Genomic DNA, 24,365 nt, shown 5'->3' on the forward strand with positions numbered 1-24,365 from the left:
GGCATCTACTCCTAGGCTTTGGAATTCTGTGCAAGAAAATCCCTTGACTCTCTCCTCAGAAATCCTGGAGCTGAAGACACTGAAGGGTTTGGCTCTGCATGACATCCTGACACAGATCCACTTGTTTGTGCACCGAGGTAATACTCCTGGGCGGCCACCACAACACGTGGTCACCCTGTCCTAACATGCATATCCACCAAAGTAGCTTGCAGATGGTGTTCCTCATTAACCCATAGGCAACTAATCCCTCTGGGGCCGGGCTACGGTCTGGGGACCCTGGGTGAGGCTGTAACAAAGGAAGACTGTGTCTGTGCTATGGGAAGAGGAAGCCCCACGGGTAACTCCTCACCGTACATGGTTCCATTCACTGGTTAGACTGCAATGGGCCAGAGGTGGGGAAAGAACTGGCATGGAGCTGGCTGCAGAGCAATAGCTCAGCTTGGATTTTTTTACTTCCTGTTCAGCACTGTCTGACCCGCCTTGTTTCGCTTTGTGGCGCACGGTCTTTATGGCTGTGACACATTGGCTATTAGCAGCATGTGTTTTGGGTGCGGGAGAGATGGGCTGCTACTGCTGTCTCCCTAAGCAGAGCTAACACAGGGCTATGCAGCCATCTTCAGTTACTGTTTCAAATAGCCATTCTTCCTCTCAGGGTGGAGCAGGTCCATGTAGGAGCCTTACATGGCTTGACTCTTTTTTTAAAACGCCACATTTACTTAACCTGTCTTCATCTCACTCCCTAGTTGACTTCCCACCTTCTGTCCGAATCCAGCTACTGATCAAAATGGCAGACATCGAGTGAGTATTCCTTTGCTTGCCCTGCTGCCTTTTCTCCACTAACAGTTATCTTCAAGCTGCTGATGATTGGCCTGTCTGAACCCCTCCGGTGGGAAATTTATTGTTAATGCTGCACCCCTGGTTCACCACAGGACTGCGCCCACTCTCTTCAGTGGCCCCTGCATGTGTTTTAGCACAAATTGTATATTTCCAGAAGCTATTGCCATGAAATCCATGGGGGGTTTTTGTTTGTTTGTTTTTGTTTTAATTGTAAAACCCACATCTTGCCCAGCTTGTGCTGGGACAGACCCAGCAATACCTGCAGCGTAGGGTCTGGCCAAATGGAGTATTTACATTTATGCTTTTCTTCTGTCTTAGGCACAGACTGGCTGCAGGGACAAGCGAGAAGATTCAGCTAAGCTCCCTTATTGCTGCTTTTCAGGTTACCAGGGACTTGATCGTAGCTGAGGCTTAGGTCCAGTGGCTTCCTGCGAACACAGTTTACACCCTCCCATGAAGAAGTAAAAAAGAAGAATGTCCTTGTCTGAACACACGAGTCCAGTGGCTTCTGCAGTTCCTTATCCACTATATTATCAGTATAGGGGGCTTCTAATGTAGGGGACAAATTTGGCCTTCAGATACATGCACCTCATTGCTCCTGACTTAAGAGAAACTCAGCACAAGCATTTGAGGGCAGAATTTAGCCCTTTGCAGCAAAGTGTGAGGCGATGGACAACTTCTGAGCACTGTCTGTGTATACACTGCAGCATGAAATACACCTTTGAAAGGAAGTAAGGTAGGTTCATCTCTTCCCTTACACCCAAGGAAGGGGTTGACTTTGTGGCACACAGTGTGTAGCTGAAGCTGGCTGTTGCTGGGTTTTAAGGCTGCAAGCTCTTTTCATTTACTGGGAGCTGATATTTAGCACTGTTCCAGCTCTTACTTGTAGCAGCTTCTACTGGGAGACTTTGGTCAAAATTCACCATCAGTCTAAATATCTAACTTTCCCTGACTAATGGAACGGCACTCCTACAGCAGCAGCAGATTTGACCCATCTAGCCTGCAGGAACTTTAGGGGCAGAATTGTGTATAGCAGAGGGTGCTGGAGCTTTCCCCTTATCTGAGACTTTAAATGAGGTTTCCCATGACACAATTTCACAGGAAGCCTAAACTGGTCTCAGAAGGATCTACTTAAACAGAGATGGTGTACCATTACCCAGTGCAGAATACAGGGGTCTCTTGATTTAATCAATACCCTACATTCTGTAAACTGGCTTTACAGTAGGTGCTTCAGGCCTGCCGTCCTAAATTGCAGTAGGTTAGTGTAGTTACAGCCTAGGAATGACGACATACTAGTAATCAGTTGTAGGAAAGGGAAACATTTATTTTGCCTCTTGAAGTTTGTAAAAACATCTCCGGCTCCTGTGTACATGACAGCAATACTACAGATCGTGGTCAAGTAAAAATTAAGGCCATCTTCAACTTCATCAATCAGGATGCTCGACTGGGCCCATCTGTGTCCCAGGATGCTCTTTACATACAATGCAGAAGAAATTCACAATTGAAGAGCTGTGAGTGATAGGGTCCAGTCATTCTACTAGCTTAGAGAGCGATGCTCCATGTACCCATGGTGCTGCTGAGGTGGTCAGCTGTGGTACTGAGGTATAACAAGTGGCTGGTTTGTTGAGACTGCTCTTCAGTGCAGATGGGGATTTCACCACCCCTTTCTGCTAGACAGGTTCAGTGCACATATGGGGCTCAGAGTTGCTGGCCAAGATCTATCTTCAAGAAAACTGCTAGTTTAAAGGGACAACGCTCCCTCCCCCCACTACCCTTGCTCCCAGCATTAGAGAAAGGGCTCCTTTTGCTGCTGTGATCTTTTAATGAGCTCTTGTTCAGAACTTGAACACATTGGTTTTAGGTTCGCTGGATCAGACCTAGCTTCACCCAATCTGAGGCGCGCCACTCAAAGGGGGCACTTTCCCCTTTGTTTTACTATTACAGCAGCATGGTGTGGACAGCAAGCAGTCTTCCAATTAACCCATACTGTCACTTGTGCTCCTTAACAGAAAGTCCAGTGGCACTTAAGGTTTGGGGGTATTTTTGCAAGATTTAAGGATATTAAAAGCTTAGTCTCTTTAGGCTAGATTCCACATTTAATCTTTCTAAAAAGGGGAAGTTGTTAGCCTGTCCTGTCAGTCATGGCCATGTGTTCTGAAGTAGCTTACAGCCCTTCCAGTTGCACGGCAGTATATACATGGGTAATTATAAAAAGGGGGACTGGAGCAATTATGACAAAGCATGTACTGTTACTGCTGCCAGAAACTAGCCCAAATGAAACAGGTGTATGAGAGACGGCTTCTCTCACACACCCCTCTTTGATACAGTACACATGAGTCATTAGCCCTGCCTGGAAAACTCCCTGGAAATTAGACTCCAAAAAGCAGTACTTTGGCTGGAGAGAAAGTGAGCAAGCAGCACAAGAACAGGACAATAGAGCCCTGTCAGCTGCTGTCTCTCTGCCAAGTGTAAGAAGTGACTATAGTGCCAAGAATTCACCATTCTTAAAAACAGGGCCACAGAACATTTACTGGGATAGTACATTAGTGAATTATCCAATGAGACTTGTCAAAATAAGTGAACAAATCAGTTCTGGTAGTTAGTGGTTGTTATTAAATCTGCCCCTTCCCTCCCCCCGACACACACACACATTTGCAAATTTAACAAGTTCATGCTTGGCCTCCCCCATAATGCCAACTAGCCAGGCTCTGTCACAATTAGTGTATGCCAGGGGGATACAAATTAAAAAGCTGCCCAAAGTTGAAATCATTTTCACAAAACCAGACCAGCAGCTGGCTTGGTGCAGAGCACGTCCTGACCCCCAGTCACTGTCCTTAAGGTGTTCATCTTTCCATTACACACACAGGAGACATCTGCCTTACACCACATAACCAAACCACAAGTACTTGTGTTTCTGCCAAGTGGGCTGATTAAGCCAATTTCATTCTGGCAGCCACACTAGTATTAAGGGGATCTTTCACTCCACACCAGGCCCCTGCAACTGAACATTTGGGTCTCCCTCAGGGCCGTGTACTTTTGTCACCCAAAAAATGGCTCTAGGAAGAGCATCTCTAACTCTTCAAAAGGGGGAAACAAACCTTTTATTTTGAAGTCTTTGCCCACAACACAGAGACTTGTTCAGGTTCAGCCATCTTGGAACCAGGCCAAAGAAAGTAATAAACATGAAAGCCACTGCCTCATTTAGTAATTCAACTAGGGGACACAGTTTCCCATTCATGAAAGTGCCGGTTTGAGTTTGGATTGCCATACCAGTGAAGGCGGCTTCTCAGAGCCCTCTAGCTTTTAACACACAATGTTCAGCAATTGCACTTGACGTGAAAGCACCGAGAGAGAATTGAAGCTTGCGTTGCTGTTGGCAGGGCCCTTCCGAATCCAACGCCCTGCACAGCCATTGCTTGAATGGATAAATCACTTGCATAGAACTCTTGCCCCTCCTTGTCTGAGAATTGAGTTCTAACAAATTCAAAGCTCAATCAACTAGCCCACTGCATGTTTTTGCTGGGTTCTCTTATTAAAATAACCTACATGGTCAAAGATACGCCTCAAACAGAGGAACAGAAATCCTTCTTGCACTAGAACCATAGCACATAGTGGGTCTTTGTGACCATTTTATAACCCCAGCTGCTCCTCCGTTCCAGAACAAAGCTCGGAAGGAAGGAAGCCAGCCACCTCCAGGTTTCTTTGGACCCCATGTACTACACAGGGTTTAAAAGGTCCTGTAGGTGAGGAACTCTTTCATTTTCTTGGGAATGGGTAGTGCTAGCACCTGGTACGTTGTTAGGAAGGTGCGGAGAGCTTTACGGCACAAGTGCTTAAGTGATGAGAGGACCTTGGGGGCACTCCAGAACTGGACATGGCCATCTCTTGTCCTGCAACAAGAGACCAAGGATAAAGGTTAGCATCCACGCAGCTCAGCATCTGAACAAACAGCATGTGTGCCCTGACCAGACATGCCAAACCCGGGAGTGGGGGGAAAGCAGAAATTGGGCTTGTTTTTGGCTTAATCCAACTCCCCTCTTGGCTAGGTTTTGGCTTGTAGCAGCTTTTTTTTTTTTTTTTTTTTTTAAATCAGCTCCCAGCGAGCAGGGGCCAGGGGGGAGAGAGTCAGGGATGTACAGAGGGCCCCCCACAGTCCCAGACTGCATGCCGGGGGGGCCAGTCACAGAGTGTTGGGGTTCTTAGGGATTGGCTTGTTTTGAAATGGGATGAGCTTGATTTTTGGCTTATTGTGAAAGTTGGCGACTGTGGCCCTGACCCCGCTCCTGCATGGGGAGGAAAGAAAAAGCTGCCCTCACGGGGCTTTTAGGAAGTGGATAGTCATCAATCACGGACCACGCGCTTGCAACCTCCTTGCAGATTTTCCTCTCCATGGGAGACCACAGGCTCTCACTCGCACCCCTTTTCCCCACCCCTGACTGGGATGACTTCATGAGAGCCCATCCTGCACACTCCAGAGAAACCTCGCACTCAAGGCCTCTCATGCCTGGTTGAGAAAGCTGGACTGTCACGGTGTGTTCCGGCAGAGGCTGCTGCAGACACACAGGAGAAAGGCTGACTGCAACATCCCAGCTCACTGCTGAACCCTAGAGTCCCGGGGGGGGGGACAGGACACGCACAGGGGGGCTGCTAGCTGAGATGGAAGAATAAGGCAGGAACCCAACCAAGCTTGGTGAGTAGGGAATTGGGAGGGAAGACAATGCTCCAAGCACAGGATTTTTCAACATCGCTCTTTCCTGGCACCAAGGTCATGTCCACACTTGGAGCCCTACTCCAGTATAGGAATCGTGTTGTAAAACACCAGCTAGGTGCTAGTGTGGACACAGCTATACCAGCAGCCCTGTGCTTTGTACTGGTATGGTCAAACACCCCCACCCCCCAGGAGCAAAGCACCTTCTACTGATAGAAGGGCTGCTCTAGCATCTACGCTCGGACTTCTGCCAGCGCAGCTGTGTCGGTCAGGGGTGTAGCCCAGCTGTGTGCTGGCAGAAGCCTATAGCGGAGACCGGGCCTGAGGATGCCCACTTTTGAGACAACAGCAGCCATTTCAGGTTAAGGTGGAGTCCCATTCCCCCGCCTCCCTCACCCCAAACTTAGCGCAAACAGAGTGTGCTCTCGGCAGAGCACGTCCCACGGGCTGGCACAGAACATACACACCCTGTGGCAATAAACCCGCCGTGTGGGAAGTAGACACAGCACAGGCCATTGGTCATGGGTGCAAATGCCACTGGAGTTCTTAATTCCAAATCCCAGATCCTCAGGAGTCTAAAGGAGAGAAAGAAAAGCACGATGATGGCCCTGGAGTTTACAAACCTAAGTGGCACTAGCTACTCCAACTGCATCAGCTAAAATAAATTCTCAGCCGTCAAAGTTAAAATAAGCACACACATTTCTAAAGAAAATTTCATCCATAGGCCTCCAAGCAATTTACAAGGCTACTTCAGCTTCATGACTCCACTGTGCGGCAGGCATTATACCCATTTTAGAGGGGCTTAAACTGAGGCAGAGATAAAGCGACTTGGCTCAAGGTCATAAGAACGTAGAAGAGCAGCCATGCTGGGTCAGACCATGGCCCACCTTGCCCAGTATCTTGACTGTGACCGTGGCCCATAAGCGAACTGGGTGGATGGAAGAGGTTTCCGCTTCTGAGAACTTCCATTTACCTAACCCTTCTCCCAGACAAAAAAAGTAATAGAGATACCAGCACCAGCTGGGACAAAAGGACCAACACACACCACCCTTGCCAGCTTGACCTGGCTCAGACGGTAATCTGGCTGATGATTCAACAGCAGGGTTAGCCCCATCTCCACAGGGACATTCCCAGGGTCACCAACCCCGACATGCAAAAAGAATGGTTCTGTAAAAGCACACAGAACCTTGCAAAGCCCCTTGGGACAAGGAGCTGGGGAGTTTGCCTGTACAGTGGACAGACACTGGACAAAAAGCAGTAGCAAGAAGTTACAGTCCTGATTTTAGCCCACAATAGGCTCTCGATCTGCAAGGAATCCTCTCTAGGTTCCCCCCCAGATTTCCAAGGCAGCTGACAGCACCAGGGGGGTAGAGGCAGCAGAACTTAATTTATGGCAAGTCAGGATGCTGTTAGTGCTTCATGGCGTGTAGCCCAACAAGACACTGGTCTTGGGAAGGTGATGGTGGCGACACCCATCAACCCCCCTCTTGGGTAGGGCACTGGCATACACACCTGAGCCAGCGGTTTACCTGCTCATCCTACTTTTAGGCCTTGTCACCATGGCAACCAGGCAGCCATGTCCAAAGAGGAGTTACACACAACTACCTGTGATGGGCAGTCTACAGCCCCCGGCAGCTGTGGTGTCAGGACAAACGAACAAGGTCCCAAAGACACATCAAACCAAGACCAGAGTCAAGTCATGCTGCTCTGAAAGCCCCGGCACTGGCAGAAGCAGCCAGCTTCAAAAGGCAGAGGTCCCTGCTGGAAAGCTGAGGACCAGAAGCCGAGAAGAGCTCTGCAGCTCATCTTAACTGCTCTGGCAGAGACCCTGCAGTAGGCAGCCATAAGATACCAAGTCCCTCACCTGTCATCTGCCACTGTAGCAAGATACAAGCCTTCCGGAGAGAAGCACACGGACCTCAGGGAGCTGGCATGGATGTCACTGCCATAGTCCAATGCCGGGGGCAGCGGCACGTGGCTAAGCAGGAGGGAAAAGGAAGAGCTCACTCACCACGTCCATTTGAGCTACACTGGAGCCCTGGCCCGTACGGCTGCTGGGGGGGGGGGGTGTTGTTGGGGGGATGGACACATGGTAAATCAGAGCTCCTGCGTTCCGAGAGTCCTCGTCACTGGTATTGGAGCACAGTTCACAGGTGTCACTGTGAAACGTGCATTTCCCTGGCCGCGAGCATGCCACAGACTGCGTGTCCTTCCATGGCGAGAGCTGCCCAGTCCCCGGGCTGCTCTTTAAAAACTGGGAAGGAAAGTGCCCCAGTGCTAGCAGTGGGGGGGCTAGGGCCAGGCACTCATCACAGACTCCAATGCACCACGGGGAAAGTGCTGGGGCCATCTCTTCCCTCCCATGCTGTGAGAGCAACACAAAGCAGTAACAGGCAGCCACCTACCCTCGTGTATGGGAAAGGGCCATTCGTTTACCTTCTTCTCCCTCCTGGGGAGGAGCGGCACAGACCGATATGCACAGCAGGGGGAATGCAGCTAGCAGCGTGCAGGAGCCCCTAGGCCAAGTAGCTTCAAATACCGGAGCACCCTCAGACGTGCTCTCCGCCAGCGCTCCCTCTCCCCAATACCCCTGTGCTCGCTTGATGCCCAGAAAGCTCCCGGGGCCACCCTCCTTACCGAAGCGTTCTCAGCTGCTCCCCTGTGTAGGGGTCCCACATGATCACACAGGTGTCGTAGGAGGCGGTGACCAGCAGAGCAGAGTCGGGGGAGAAGTCGCATGACACCACGCTGCTCTGGTGCCCTTCCAGTTTCCTGATGAGGGTGTAGGAGCACATGCTCCACAGGAAGGCCTGGGGGGGGGGGAGTGCACAGGGGGAGGGTTACAATTTCAGCTCATGGGAGGGGAGCAGCCCCTTGACTGGGAATGCTAGGGAGAGAAGGATCTCTCTTATCATCCCTCATGGGACATCACCAGCCAAGCGTTCGCTCCTGAGACACCGGGGGGCGGGGGGGAAATAGGCACTGCTCATGCGGGCATCACCACTCTGACGCACACCAGCTCTCGGCTCAGCCCGCCCCTTCCCCTCATCCCCCATGGGCTGAGCAAGCAGCAGCCCTGGGCGTGAGACACAGCGAAGAGGACGAGGCTTTGGACTCTGTGGGACTCTAGCACCGTGGAGTGGGGGAGGACAGGATACCGCACCTGGGAAAGACAAAGGGCAGATACTGTGAGGGATGGGACAGGGGTACAATGCACAAGGGTGACCCCTGCTGACCAGTCCATGGAACAGAACCACCAGTGCATCAGGGAGAAGGGCTGGGATGGCAGAAGAGCAAGATGGGTAACAATCAGGGGCATAAAAACAAGGCCGGTCCATTCACAAGAGCTGACCTGAGGGCCAGCACACACCACTAAGCCAGCTTGTCTGCACTACGGAGGAGCAGGTGGGCTCTCCGACAGCTGAACGGGCAAGAAATGAAACCACGCTCCCTCCCCGCCAATAATAGGCAAGACTCACCGATTTCTCTCCAGCCGCAGAGCAGAGCATGCTGCAGTCAGGGGAGATGGAGCAGCAGTACACCCACTGCGTGTGGCCAGACAGCACCTGGACCTGCTTACCTGGGGATGGCAGTAACAGTTTGTGAGAAGAGCCTCCAGTCCAGAGACAGGGAGAGCTGGAGGGCTCATTCCTACTTCCACCTGCTCTCTCTGAAGCCAGCCTTCCAAGTAAGGAAGTGGGGTGTCTCAGACTAGATTAGATCCGATAGATTTCCCCATGCGGACGCTCTCTCTGCTGCATTGGGTTTATTCTCAGGGAGTGTCTACACTGCAATCACGGGTGCGACTGTGGCTTGTGTAGACATACCCAAGCTAGCTTTAATCTAGCTAGCTTGGGTACCGGAGTAGCGGAGCCGCGGCTGCATGGAGCTTGGCACAGGCTAGCCACGCAAGTAATTACCCACGGTTCCAGGGGGGCTGGCACAGCCCGTGCTGAAGCTCTGTTGCTCTGGCACCCATGCTACCTAGAGCGAAGCTAGCTAGCTCGGGCAGGTCTGCTCAAGCCAGACCCACGCCCTGGATTGCAGAGCAGACATGCCCTCAGTCAGCCTCCAGCATTCCTAACATGCTGGGCATCCCTCACCCACGCAGGGGGAAAACAGGAGTTCGCTCCACTTGCTGCTCACTTGTGCTACGGTAACTCAGCGTGTTCGATCCTGGCTCCCTTGAGTCTCCACAGAGTTAGGTTCAAAGTGCTTTCAATGAGCTGGGATCGAACTGCTCAGCGCCTTCATAATGGGGGCGCGGACCTCTGACAGCAAAGTCCTGCTGGCATCCAAGCAGAGCAGAGCCCCTCCTCTGGACGATACCAGTGTAGCACAAGGGCTCATAAATAAAGCTAAGAGTTTGCTATGGTTATTTTTAGTAAAAGCCAGGGACAGGCCACGGGTAATAAACAAAAATTCACAGGAGCCTGTGACTTTACAAAAAATAACCGGGGGGGCAGGGCTAGGTGGGGGAGAGGAATGATAGCTAGAGTCCCATGGTGGGGGGATTGACAGGCCGAGCCACCCCACCATGGAGGGGGTACAGCCATGGCTCCAGTGGCTGCAGCCACGGGGTGGGGGAGGGGTGTGCACAGCACCTGCTCCAGAGCTAGCCGCAGCTGCGGGGCTGGGGCACACAGTCCAGGCTCCAACCCCAGCCACAGGCGCACGGCCCTGGGAAGCCTTAAGGGGGGCGCACTGCCCCCTCTGCAGCCCCGGCCACAGGGCAGGGCAGGGCACGCAGCTCCGGCCACAGCCCCCGCCACAAGCCACTGACAGCTGAAGCCAAAGAAGTCACAGAGGTCCGGTAAAGTCACGGAATCCGTGACTGCCGTGACCAAATCGTAGCCTTACTCGTAACGACCTGAGAGTCTGAGGCCCACCACCTGAACACCCCCCGGGGACGTGTGCACTTACTCGTACCATCTCTGCTCAGGTCCCAGATGCGGAGGGTCTTGTCCCGGGATGCAGAGACTAGAATCAGGCTTCCATTGGGAGCGAAGCTCAGGTCCCTCACGACGTCCAGGTGCCCGGAGAGACTGAAAAGCAAGCGCCCTGCAGACACGAGCACACAGCTCAGTACGGTCTCACCATGGGCACAGACACAAGCGTGTCTCGCCTCGCCTGCAGGAACGCCGCCTGCGTTGGACAGACGTGCTCGTCAGGGCAGCTCCAGGGACACACATCCCTCGCTGCCAGCTGCACTTTCCAGCTTCGAGGGCATTGCGAAAGCTGGCGAGGGATGTAGTCAAACACGGGGCAGAGTTTCGTTAGCCACCAGCAAACTCCTATTGCCCTAAGGATTATGTACGCAGCCTGTCCCACGCTACCAGGAAGCGAGACGGTGGGCAAAATGTCAAGTTCACAGAACGTCAATGTTACTGGCTACTCCTGTGGGAGAATGGGCAGGAGTCCCAACCTGCCTGTCTCCTCTGCCCCCAGGCCATCCCCACTGGCAGGGAGTGGCCGCTGTAGTTCTGATCTGCTGCCCAGAAGGAGAAAGGGACCCGTAGTGGTAACAGAGAAGGCAGGCTCAGTGACCCACCCACCACAGCCATGGCTAGCTCTCCTACTTCCTCACGCAAGCAGAGGCTGGGAGGGAAGGTTTGGAATGGCTGCTGCCAGATGATTTAGAAGCAGCACTGACAGGTTCAAGGGGCACACTGGGCCAGGCCAGGCCCGCTCGGATCGGAGAGGAGCTGCAATGTGAGAATCAGAGCTGGGGAATACTAGGAATCATAGAATATCAGGGTTGGAAGGGACCTCAGGAGGTCATCTAGTCCAACCCCCTGCCCAAAGCAGGACCAACACCAACTAAATCATCCCAGCTAGGGCTTTGTCAAGCCTGACCTTAAAAACTTCTAAGAAAGGAGATTCCACCACCTCCCTAGGTAACGCATTCCAGTGTTTCACCACCCTCCTCGTGAAAAAGGTTTTCCTAATATCCAACCTAAACCTCCCCCACTGCAACTTGAGACCATTACTCCTCGTTCTGTCATCTGGTACCACTGAGAACAGTCTAGAGTCTTCCTCTTTGGAACCCCCTTTCAGGTGGCTGAAAGCATCTATCAAATCCCCGCTCATTCTTCTCTTCTGCAGACTAAACAATCCCAGTTCCCTCAGCCTCTCCTCATAAGTCATGTGCTCCAGCCCCCTAATAATTTTTGTTGCCCTCCACTGGATGCTTTTCAATTTTTCCACATCCTTTTTGTAGTGTGGGGCCCAAAACTGGACAAGGTAACTCCAGATGAAGCCTCACTAATGTCGAATAGAGGGGAACGATCACGTCCCTCGATCTGCTGGCAATGCTCCAACTTATACATCCCAAAATACCATTGGCTTTCTTGGCAACAAGGGCACACTGTTGACGCATATCCAGCTTCTCGTCCACTGTAACCCCTAGGTCCTTTTCTGCAGCTCTGCTGCCTACCCACTCGGTCCCTAGTCTGTAGCGGTGCATGGGGTTCTTCCGTCCTAAGTGCAGGACTCTACACTTGTCCTTGTTGAACCTCATCAGATTTCTTTAGGCCCAATCCTCTAATTTATCTAGGTCCCTCTGTATCCTATCCCTACCCTCCAGCATATCTACCACTCCTCCCAGCTTAGTGTCATCTGCAAACTTGCTGAGGGTGCAGTCCATGCCATCCTCCAGAACATTAATGAAGATATTGAACAAAACTGGCCTCAGGACCGACCCTTGGGGCACTCCACTTGATACCAGCTGCCAACTAGACATGGAGCCATTATCACTACCCATTGAGCCCGATGATCTAGCCAGCTTTCTATCCACCTTATAGTCCAACATGCTCAGGGGCCCAGAAAAACTCCATGGGTGGTGGAGAAGGGGGAGAGGCAGGCAGAGACTGTCTAGCCCCCTCCGGGATACAGCGAGTGCAGGGCTACTGCAGGACGAAGTGATGCCCCTATCCTTCTCCTCAGGAGCTGGATTAATCCAACAGATTTAAGCCACCCCAACCCCCGCACACACACACTCACCTGTTTGCACCTCCCAGACTTTAATCTGCCCGTCATTGAGTCCCGTGGCAAGGATCAGACAGGACCGACCCGGAGCCGGCAGGCCGTCCTGCTCCTTATCGCCATACGGAGGCCAGGAGCTGAAGGCCAGCCCCCACACAATCTGGCCACATTCCAGCGTCTTCTCCTTCGCGCCCCCTCCGCCTTTCACGTCGGCTTTGACGCCACGGTTCTTGCGTTCAGAGGCTTTGCAGCTTCTGCAGAGAGCAGAGGATTGTCGGGTCCTACAGCAGCTGCAGGTGCTGCCTCGTCCTCCCCCACCCACCCTAATTCACTCTAGGGGAACTAGAGCCTACTGCACGCGGCTAGGTAGGCGTGGCTCAGGGGCTGTGTCTGCACCGGGGATTTCAGCTAGCGGTGGCCAGACTCAGGAGCAAGCTCCCTAGCGTAGGCAGGTGAAGACACAGTTTAAACCAATGTCGTTTGCCCTGCCTGAAACCAGAGGAAGCTGTCTGGTCAAACCAGGGCTTTTTCTGTGTGTCTGGCCCTAGGTGGAGCTGATCCTCTAGAAGGCCTCAGCAGAGCTGATTACAGACAAGCTTTGACAACTCGGACCACTCCAGCACAGCTGCTTTTACAGTTCAAAGCATGTCGCTGCTTACTCTTCTAAAATTCTTGTCCTATCCGGATCTACTCACTCTCCCCAAACAGACCAACCACGGGGCTGCCTTCCTGCCCGTAACAGGGGCACATAGCTCAGCTTGGGGTCATTAACTTGGCTCCTTAACTTAGCAGGTGCATAGGACAGCTGAATGAAAGCCATACGGGAAGAGGAAGGAAGGGCCAGGGATTCACTGGCCTGGGACTCAGGAGACCTGCATTCAGTTTCCTGCTCTGCCGCAGACTCCATGTGATCTTGGGTGAGTCACTTAGCCTGTGTACCTCAGTTGCCCATCTGCAGCAGGGGACAATAGCACTGCCCTGCCACACAGGTGAGGTGCGGTGCTCAGGTACTACGGGATGGGGGCCAGACAAGTACCATGGGTAGAGAGGTGCCCTTGCCAGGCCGTCAGTGTAGGGAGGGGTGCCAACTTGAAACCAGATCTCCCAGCACCTCCTGTATGTTGCTACTTCACCCTAAGACCCTTCAAATGTCAAGGAAGGAATCCTCCTTCTCAAGCTTTGATTCACTCCCCCACACCCTGACTTCCCACCCCAAGTGAAGTTCCCATGTTCCGGTTTGCCTACGAGTCAGTGGAGCCAGCAACGCAGAACTGAACTGCCCCTCTCTTCTCTCCCAGGAGGCTGCAACAGCCCCGATAAAAGGGCAAGGACCACCCACCCAGGGACACACCTCAGGGATTTTACCTCCTTACGCAATCTGTTCTCCAGTCTATGTATTCGTAGAACTCTGCATAGAAAGCTGCTTTTCAACCAAACAGCTTGAAGCACCATCTCCTGTGTTAAGTGACTAACCCTACCACTTTGATAATGGAGTGGGGATTTTCCAGTGAAGCATGATTAGTGAAGTGTCTGGGACTGTCCACATATTACATAACATATTTTGGGGGATTTTCAAGACCCACCATGCCCATGTAACCCTTTGTAACACTGAAACAAACATGAAAAATGAAGGACTCACCCACCCCCTGATGCATTACATAATTCATGGACAGCCCCTTTACAGTGAAATCTGACCATTCAAGGGACTGACAAAAACAGACTGCTTAATGCAGGTAGTTTTCCAGCACAGGGGAAGGGAAGGAAACTGAGGCATGTGGTCTCTGAAGACAGGATGGCTGCCTCGCTGAGGTGATCTCTTGCAAAGGTTTCATTCTCCAATTAAAAAAAGCCAAAACCAAGCAAGTTAACCCATAAAAGGGATGAGGTTTCATAGCTGCAGGCTCAGGGGAGCATTTCCTTTGCAGAAGATTTGGTGACATGTTACCAGAAGAATGCACAGAGCAATGCCAGTTAACAAGACAGCAAGCTCCCAGGGTGGTCTGATAGTGAGAGGGGGGCATGCAGGAAGGTTTCAGAGTAACAGCAGTGTTAGCCTGTATTCGCAAAAAGAAAAGGGGTACTTGTGGCACCTTGGTTAGTCTCTAAAGTGCCACAAGTACTCCTTTTCTTGCATGCAGGAAGGTTAAACTGGTGTGGTGGTGATAGGGAATCCCTTGGCTTTTGACTGCCCCGTTAGCGCTCCCAAGCTTACCTATCGCTTTATCTGTAATCTCAGCCTCGGTGGCTAGTCCTGCAAACGCCACATGCTCTGTCTAGCAGAGCTGGTTCTGACGCAGTAGGGTGAACAGGAATCCTTCACTGCTCCAGCTGGGTGTTCTCCTGGGAGCTTATGGTGCGGGGATCTTTAAGAGAGTCCTGTAACATGGCTCAGCAGAGCTCTCTGAGGGGCCCTAACAGCACCCAGACTCAGCTGTTACAGCACCTATTAGGGGGCACCTAGACTCCCTTGATGGCTGGTTTATGGGAGGACACTGCTAACCCCATGGATCAATTCCCCCCGGAGGGATGGACCCTGATGCTGCAGGAGCTATGGGAGGCCTCGTTTAATCTCCAGTCCTTCGCCTTCCTTAACCCCTGCTTGCTGAGCCCTGAGGGACGCTGAGCGAGAGGGCTACAGAAGAGCAGCCAATGGACTCTAGCAGGAGAGACGTCCTCCCTCTCTGAGCCACCGCAGGGTACTTACAGTTCAGCTTCCTCCAACGGCCAAGGGATCAGCTTGACTATACAGTGACCCTGAGACCAGGCAAACCAGGTGCCGTCTGGGGAAAACGCAACGCTCCACGTCTCGCAGCTCGCCTTCCAGTCATATTGCTGGGGTCGCCCTGGCTTCAGCTCTGCCAGCAGGAGAGGCTCGTCTGGGGAACAAGATGGCATGGTTACTCACAGAGCATGCGACAGGGCTAACCATCCACCCAAGACCACGCACACGTGTGGGGATGGCAGCGTTGCCAAGCCGAGGATCGGCAGCAATCATGAGGCCGTGCAAGCAACAGCATAGTCTAGTGGCTGGAGTATGGGGACTGGGCTTCCCAAATTCTAGCCCCAGCTCTGACATTCCCTCTGCAAGCTTAGGGAGAGTCACTTTGGGCCCTGTCCTGCTCCCACGGAATTCAGCAGGGCAGCATTGGGCCCACCAGACCACATTTTCAAGACATAGAATCATAGAATATCAGGGTTGGAAGGGACCTCAGGAGGTCATCTAGTCCAACCCCCTGCTCAAAGCAGGACCAATCCCCAACTAAATCAACATTAAGGACCAGCTGAAGATGTCAATGTATTTTGAGAAAAAGCAGCCCCCGTGAAACCTCCCACAGCAGAGTATCATGCATAGGCTGATGTATAGGGCACCAGCCTGCGAGGCAGGAGACCCGAGTTCTATTCCCAGTGCTACTGTGTGGCCTTCAGCAAGTCACCCCAAGCCAGATTTGTGAAGATATTCAGGTGTGGAATGCTTTGAGGGCTCTGGGTGATGAGCTCTGTAATTATTTAACTACTAACTGGCTCAGTCTCCTACTAGCAACCGCTCTACTGCCGGGCTCTGGTTGCTGTTCTGCTTTAGCGCTCCCAAGATTTGCCACTTTAGACGTTAAACACCACATATCCGACTCTCGCGGCTAGTCCAGCTAGAGACTGGAACTGCCAATGTCACAGGCTCCTCTTCAGAAGCTTCAAGAATCCCTGTTTGAATCTGAGACCTATAGCTTTGCGTAAAATGGCCTTGTTACCCATGGCTAGAATCAACCCAGCGAGCTCCCTTGGAGGGAGGTCTCACGGTCCAAGGTGGGCTCTTCAGATTGGACACATGGGCCTATATCTCCCCTCCCCGCAACACAATCTCTCAGCCCCTCATTGAGCTCAGTTACAGCATACAGAAGAGGTCATCCTTACCAATGAACAGCGTACTTTTACCATACCAGAAGTACACATTAGGAGCTTTTCATAAGGGCACCGGGAGGCAATTCAGCTGGTTAGGTCACATCGCATCCCATTAAACCGGCCACCTGCTGCATTGGTGCTTTTTAAACAACAGATTCCCCTTACGTTCGTGTAAAATTTACCGTCACTGAACTAGACCAACCTACTGCCTAGAGTCCTGCAACAAACAGTAGAACCTCAGAGTTACAAACACCAGAGTTACAACTGACCAGTCAACCACACACCTCCTCTGGAGCCAGAAGTTCGCAATCAGGCAGCAGCAGAGAGACCCCAAAAAAGCAAAGACAGTACAGTACTGTGTTAAATGTAAACTAATAAAAAAATAAAAGGGAACGTTTAAAAAAGATTTGAGACGGTAAGGAAACTGTCTCTGGGCTTGTTTCATTTAAATTAAGATGGTGAAAGGCAGCATTTTTCTTCTGCACAGTAAAGTTTCAAAGCTGGATTAAGTCAATGTTCAGTTATAAACTTTTGAAAGAACCACCGTAACGTTTTGTTCAGAGGTTGGAACATTTCAGAGTTACGAACAACCTCCATTCCCGAGGGGTTCGTAACTCTGCAGTTCGACAGTACTTTAAGCCCGAAACAGAATGAGGCCCTTGCTCCAAAGCAGCCTTGACGCAGAAAACTTTCCTGGCCAGCCACTGCGCCAAGCTGAGCAATGGTTTTGTAACATGGAGAAACACCCTCCAGGTGTTAGGCTGACACCACATGACTCATTCTCCCCTGTGAGCTAAACTACGTTTGAAACCAGAACTCTGGGACGAGACACAAGAGTGTATTTGCCAGAAGAAGCTCGCAATGCGCGACCAGGGATGGATCACTTGATGATTACCTGTTCTGTTCATTCCCTTTGGGGCACCTAGAATCATAGAATAACAGAGTTGGAAGGGACCTCTGGAGGCCATCTAGTCTAACCCCCTGCCCAGAGCAGGACCAATCCCAACTAAATCATCCCAGCCAGGGCTTTGTCAAGCCTGACCTTAAAAACTTCTAAGGAAGGAGATTCCACCCCCTCCCTAGGTAACGCATTCCAGTGTTTCACCACCCTCTTAGTGAAAAAGTTTTTCCTAATATCCAACCTAAACCTCCCCCACTGCAACTTGAGACCATTACTCCTCGTTCTGTCATCTGCTATCATTGAGAATAGTCTAGATCCATCCTCTTTGGATCCACTTTTCAGGTAGTTAAAAGCAGCTATCAAATCCCCCCCTCATTCTTCTCGTCCGTAGACTAAACAATCCCAGTTCCCTCAGCCCCTCCTCGTAACTCATGTGTTCCAGGCCCCTAATCATTTTTGTTGCCCTTCGCTGGACTCGCTCCAATTTCTCCACATCATTCTTGTAGTGGGGGGCCCAAAACTGGACACAGTACTCCAGATGAGGCCTCACCAATGTCAAATAGAGGGGAACGATCATGTCCCTCGATCTGCTGGCAATGCCCCTACTTATACACCCCAAAATGCCATTGGCTTTCTTGGCAACAAGGGCACACTGTTGACTCATATCCAGCTTCTCGTCCACTGTCACCCCTAGGTTTTACACAGCAAGGGATTTGGAAAGTGACCTGCAAAGGGAAAAGGGCGGGGGGGGGGGGGGATATGCAGGGGGACTGTGCCCTTTTTTGATACTTTGCAATGAGGGAGAGTTCCTCAGTGAATCTTGGATTGTTGATTTCAGGAAGAGCTGAAAAAAAATCAGAAGGGAGCCCTCTCCATTCCATTCTCATCTTTATCCCAAACCGGAACAGCTATTGGCCCAGCACTACCGCACTCAGTGAGACTGGATGTCAGTGCCTCGGACACCAGACTAGGAGACCAGGTTTCTAGTCCCATTCTGTCACAGACTCACTCTGACCTTGAGCAAATCACGTCGCCTCTGTGCCTCAGTTTCCCCCAACTGCAAAACGGGGATATCACCACTTACTTTGGAAATCTGGGAGAGGTGACAATTCATTGAACCTTACAATGCAGTTTGAGAACCTTGGATGGAAGATGCTACCAGAGCGAACTGTACAATAATCACACTGGCAATGCCCCAAAACTAATGCAGTACGTTACTTTCCAATTCGGTTTTGACTGGCAGCGTGACAGTAGTTTATATGTAAATAGCACCTCTCATCCCAATTGATTCCAGAGCCTTTTAGAAACTTCAAACCCAGACCACCACTGAAATGCAGCCACCTCTAGGGTGGCAACAGATATACGCCACATTGCACAACCGGGGAGAGGAAACTCCAGGCCAAAACAGCAGTGCAAGCCACTACTCTTACCAAAGGAACCCTGGGACATAATCAGTATGTAGAACAGGAAACATCTTGGTTGAGACCCTCAAGCCATCATGACCATTTGCAATTTTCCCCAGTATTAGATTTCAGAGAATGGATGTGAAAGATACATTCGGAAAAAATGTACAGCTTAATAAACAATTGCAACAGGGACAGAGAAGTTGTGCACTTTAATATGGCTTTTCCATAACACGCCGGTCACACACACACACAGAAAAATCTAATACCAACAAATGGATACAGTATAGTTACTGATTTGTAGCAGGAGATCGGTAGGTTTTAAATACAAACTGTATATTGATAAAATACCAGTGTCTGACATTGACCATGAAGTTACATTTCACCCCTCAAAAAGTGAAGGTAAATGCCTGCTGTAACATATGATGTAAGAATAGGGCTACCCATTTATAAGCATAAAGATTATCTATTCCCTTTTCTCCCCCTCCCCATTGCAACCCCAGCAACAGCTACCCCTGAGAGAGGCTTTCCTACGTCAGCAGAATGAATGGAGAGGTCTCCTAAGGGCCATCTACGCTAGGAAATTCACCTATTACTGAAAATGCTTTTCATCCAGCCTCTGCTCCTTTGTGAAATGTTTTTTCTCTGGTCTACATTAGCCTTTAAACCATTTTCAACACCTTCCATGACTGACAACCATTGTCAGCGTGGGTTCGGTTTCCGAGTGAAGACATGTCCGCTCAAAAGCAGGAGATTCCTGCAGGTACAGCCACTGTGTATTGAATGATTTATTGCCATGATTATCTCTGCAACCATCACGCACATCCTCATGGCAACACGGCTTTGAACAGAACCATTTACACACAGTAGGCCTGGTTTTCTGCAGTGTGGCGTCAACGGGAGATATATGGGTTATCAGCATTCCTGAAAATCGCCCCCACAGCAGCACAGTCTGGGACTCCTGGCCCAGAGCGCACAGCCCTGGTGCAAGGAGCAGGGGCTGTGGGATCATTTCCCTGGCTGCGGGATGGAAATAAGACCGCCACATGCAGCACTGCAATTGCAACACTTGTTGTTTCTCTGGACAGAAAAACACCCCCCTGTAGACGGCATGGACTCAACGGGACACTGCTGAAGACCTATTCCGAAGTGTGCAGCCAGTCCTTAAACCCAACCCTCATCGAACGCCTGGCGTGTAGATACAAGGTGTTCCCAGCCATCGTTTCCTGAAATGCTTTTTTTTTTTTTTTTCTTTTCTTCCTCTTAAGGCAGACGGAGCCTTGCTGAGGAGCCAGCACACATCAAGCCCTGTGCACCCAGCTAACAACACAATTTAAGTGACCTGAGAGTAACCACATCCAGAAAAACCCCCAAAATACCCCTCTCTCTGGAAAGGCTTTACCTGCTGTTGTTTCAGGTAACCCCGAGGCTGCTGCACCTGACAGAGAAAGATTCTTCTCCATGGTGCCTTAAACGGCTCTCAGCCTTCAGTCCCTTCTCCCCCAAGCTCGGTTTGTTTGGGTCTTTCACACAGCAACAGGGGCAAGAAACCCTGAAACCGAGGACCAAGTGGCTGTACAGCCACTAAGCTTGGCAGAGGACTCAGCTGGGTAATGCATCTTAGACAGATCTTCTGAAATTGACTTGGGAGCGTCCCTCGAAAATCCGCCCCCATGTGCACCAAACAAGGGCAGGTGAAGCCCCCCCACGCCAAGAGCCACACTGAGGTGACCCCACCCCCACTGCTGTCCCCCCGGACAGGTTCACGCAGCTTCTCAGCACCGTAGGGAGAAGGCACAGTGCTGCCTGCCCCAGGACACAGGGTGCAGGGGAAGCAGAGATCCACCCGGACGCAGGGAGAGCTGCCAAGGGGGCTTTTGGGGGCGAGGACTCTGCTGCCCGTGCTGCACTGCTGGGGGCTGGGGTAGGATCACGCTTGGCAGGAAGGAGGACACTTTAGCTACCCCCAAATCCATCAGGGCTCCTGGGCATAGCAGGCAGGCTGTTTGTGAGGCCAGGCCGGTACTGCTCCACTCCACTTCCCCCAGGACCCCAGGTCACCTGCCTCCCTCCCGCAGCTGCCTCCTGCTCTTCACATTACTGCCCCCCAACACCCTGTGTGCCCCCCTCCCTTTTCTCCGCCACACACTCCCCTTGCCAGTACTCCCTCCCCCGTCCCCCACAGCACCCCATCCACACATCCCCACCTGTGCCCCCTCTCTGTCCCATCTGTACCCCTTCCAAACACTTCCCCGTCCCCCACAGCATGCCCCATCCAAACACCCCCATCTGTGCCCCCTCTCCCTGCCCATTCTGCACCCCCTCCAACCTCCCCGTCCCCCACAGCACTCCCCATCCACACCCCCACCTGTGCCCCCTCTCTACCCCATCTGCACCCCCTCCAAACACTTCCCCTGTCCCCCACAGCACGCCCCATCCAAACACCCTCATCTGCACCCCCTCCCTGCCCATTCTGCACCCCCTCCAACCTCCCCGTCCCCCACAGCACTCCCCATCCACACCCCCACCTGTGCCCCCTCTCTACCCCATCTGCACCCCCTCCAAACACTTCCCCTGTCCCCCACAGCACGCCCCATCCAAACACCCTCATCTGCACCCCCTCCCTGCCCATTCTGCACCCCCTCCAACCTCCCCGTCCCCCACAGCACTCCCCATCCACACCCCCACCTGTGCCCCCTCTCTACCCCATCTGCACCCCCTCCAAACACTTCCCCTGTCCCCCACAGCACGCCCCATCCAAACACCCCCATCTGCACCCCCTCCCTGCCCATTCTGCACCCTCTCCAACCTTCCTGTCCCCCACAGCACCCCCATCCACACCCCCCATCCGCGCCCCTCTCCCTGCCCATTCTGCACCCCCTCCAGCCTCCCCCCGTCCCGCATAGCACCCCCGTCCGCACCCCCCTCCCCACCCATTCTGCACCCCCTCCAGCCTCCCCCGTCCCCCACAGGACCCCCCATCTGCGCCCCTCTCCCTGCCCATTCTGCACCCCTCCAGCCTCCCCCGTCCCCCACAGCACCCCCCCATCCACACCCCCCATCCGTGCCCCTCTCCCTGCCCATTCTGCACCCCCTCCAGCCTCCCCCCGTCCCCCACAGCACCCCCCATCCGCACCCCCCTCCCCACCCATTCTGCACCCCCCCTCCCCACATCCCCCACATCCCCCCCATCCGCACCCCCCATCCGCGCCCCTCTCCCTGCCCCATCTGCACCCCCCCTCCCCACAGTGCCGCTGGAGCAGTGTGTACAGCGGGGGGGCTGAGAGCCATTGAACCAAACTGCAAACCCTGGATATGACGGAAACCACTTCCAGCCCCGGCCCCGGCCCCGGCCCCCCTCCGCTCCGCTCCGCCCCGCCCCGCCCCGCCCGGGCCCCCCTCCGCTCCGGCCCCGGCCCCCCTCGGCCCCGGCCCCCCTCCGCTCCGCTCCGGGCCCCCCTCCGCTCCGGCCCCGGCCCCCCTCCGCTCCGCTCCGCCCGGGCCCCCCTCCGCTCCGCTCCGCCCCGCCCCGCCCGGGCCCCCCTCACCTTCCGCCTCCTGCGCCGCGGTGCCTCCGGGCGGCGCCTCCATGTGCGCGGGCGGGCGGGGGGGCAGGGGCGCCCCGGGGAGAGCCGAGACGGGAGCCCGGGGCCGTCGGCGGGGCCGGGCCCATGAGCGCGGGGGGCCGGGGCCGGCCGGAGGGAGCCGGAGGCGCCGCCCGGCCGCGCTCAGCTGCTTCCCGTCACATGGCCGCGGGGGGGCGGCGGCGGCGGAGCCAGGCCCGGATCGCGGCGCTCGGGGCGGCCCGGGGGCGGGGACGCCTGGGGCCGGGCCCCGCCGCCGGAGCCGGGACCCCGGTTCTGCGGGCGCGTCCCCGGGGGTCTGTAGCCGAGAGGGGGCCTGTGCTCGAGCAGCGCTTCTCAGCCCGGGGGCCCCGGGAGCCGGTTTCAGGGGGGCCGCCCCGCGGGGCCAGCCTGGGACTCGCCGGGGCCCCAAAGCCCAACCACATGGGGCCGAAGCCTGAGCCTTGCAGGGGCCCCGAGGCCGGGCCCTGCTTGCTGGCCCCTAACGCCGGGCCTGGCTTTCGGCTGCCGAAAGCCAGTTCCTGTGGCACGGGGGGCCGGGGCGTTTTGATCGCATGTTGGGGGGGCTCTCAGGAGGAAAAAGGTGGCGAACCCCTGGCATAAGGCACCTTTACACTTGCTGGCACACTGGGGTTGCACTGGTCTCCCTGTTAACGGGGGAGCCACATCCCTCACCCGCACAGTTACACCAGTACAGAGCGGTGTAGCCCGGGCCTTAGGGTGCCAGGAGAGATTTTAAAACTCTGCACCCATTCAGTGCACTTCCCCACCCGCCACAAACTGACGCTTTGCACCCTTTGCTGAAGGGAAGCCAGGCTGCAGCCACGGGTAAACAGAAATTGTATTGTGAGATAGGAACCAAGGGATCGCCAAACCCCTGGAAACTAGGTAAAGGGGAAGGAGGCCAAAGAACCACCCTCTACCGGTCAGAACTACATTCAAAGGAGATCAGGCCTTGGTCTCCTGTCAACAATCCACTGAGCTTCTGGTGCATCCACTTCACCCCAGCAAGCAGGTGTTTTTGCAAAGCAGAAGCCTACGGTCCTTGGTATTAATGTTACAGGGCTTGAGATGTCAGTGGAAGAGCCTGAGGTTGAAACTAGCCAGCTGGCAAGAGCACACAGGCAGGAAAATCAGACTCTAACGGAAGCCAAGCCAGACTCACTGCATAGGATGTATCTGTGAGGAAGAAGGGATGGGGGCGGGAGGAAGGGGGAAGTAAGATGAGCCTAATGGGCAGCACACATCAGAGCATCTGCGTTCAGGTCTGCAGGTTCTCTGGGGAAGGGTTGTTTCACTCTGCAACCCAGAAGTATTATGGCCACAGCAACCTCTGCCCCAATGGAGAGAGCAATTCCTCTCACGCCCCAGGCTGGGAGAGCACTCAGGGGTGTCCCAGAGCAGGGGGAATACCTGGTAGCACTTGCCAGCCGTGTCTTCTGGCCAGCAAAATGCATCGAGTGCCACTACTTATGGGGCTTCAGCAGAAGCTGTGCCGAGCACCGCAGGGCTGGAGGCAGGGGCTTCGATTCGTGTCAGACAACTGAGGGGGGGTCGGGAAAGTAGAACGGGGAGCAACTCACTGCGCTACCTGCACATAGGGCGTTCGGCCTTGTCTGCACATCAGCTTGCAGCCATTTAGCCGAACCAGTGCAGCCCCCTGCGTGGCCCCTTGGACGGAGCCATGTCGACATGGTTTATGTCCATTAAGGAATTAACTTCAGCTGGAGCAATGTATGCCCTTTCTAACCCAACAGCCGTAGAGGAGTTTTGCATGTGTTTAACTAAACTGGTGCAGACAGGTTTATAGGAACACTAGTGAGCTTGGCAAACATTACCATTTCCTGCTTTGTTAAGGGCTGGCTGTGCAGGTTCTGGCTTAGCTAGAGGTGCCTATCACGCACTGCGATAGGCACCTCTAGCTAAGGCCCCAGCAGAGCGAGAGCCATTGACAAATCGGAGTTATTGAATATGTTTATGTCTCAGAAAAGGGACAGCTGCCCCCTCCCGTCTCCAGGCAGAAACGCAGAGCAGATAGATGTGTCAGAAAA

At 53.5% G+C, this 24,365-nt stretch overlaps 2 protein-coding genes across 3 annotated transcripts in view; one reads left to right on the plus strand and one right to left on the minus strand.

Moving 5' to 3' along the window:
* The window catches only part of RFC5 (replication factor C subunit 5), an 18,136-nt gene extending 13,731 nt beyond the window's left edge, over positions 1-4,405 (plus strand). The window contains exons 9-11 of the mRNA XM_073313439.2: positions 60-137; positions 744-798; positions 1,156-4,405. Coding sequence (XP_073169540.1) covers positions 60-137; positions 744-798; positions 1,156-1,252 — 230 coding nt within the window. The 3' untranslated portion in view covers positions 1,253-4,405. The remainder of the gene's footprint in view (positions 1-59; positions 138-743; positions 799-1,155) is intronic.
* WSB2 (WD repeat and SOCS box containing 2) lies at positions 2,141-22,476 on the minus strand. 2 transcript variants are annotated; one of them, XM_073313437.2, is made up of 9 exons: positions 22,279-22,476; positions 15,234-15,405; positions 12,548-12,783; positions 10,469-10,606; positions 9,025-9,125; positions 8,183-8,355; positions 7,410-7,523; positions 6,013-6,120; positions 2,141-4,727 (listed from the first exon to the last, which is right to left on the minus strand). In XM_073313437.2, exons 1-9 carry the CDS (start codon positions 22,319-22,321, stop codon positions 4,565-4,567), a joined length of 1,248 nt encoding a protein of 415 aa, XP_073169538.2. In that variant the 5' UTR covers positions 22,322-22,476; the 3' UTR covers positions 2,141-4,564. The 2 variants fall into 2 exon arrangements, with proteins under 2 accessions (XP_073169538.2, XP_073169539.2); XM_073313438.2 differs by having other exon boundaries at positions 10,475-10,606; positions 22,279-22,463.
* Between the last annotated feature and the right edge of the window lie 1,889 nt (positions 22,477-24,365).

This window comes from Lepidochelys kempii, chromosome 15, assembly GCF_965140285.1.
Source record: "Lepidochelys kempii isolate rLepKem1 chromosome 15, rLepKem1.hap1, whole genome shotgun sequence".
NCBI classification, from domain to species: Eukaryota; Metazoa; Chordata; order Testudines; family Cheloniidae; genus Lepidochelys; species Lepidochelys kempii.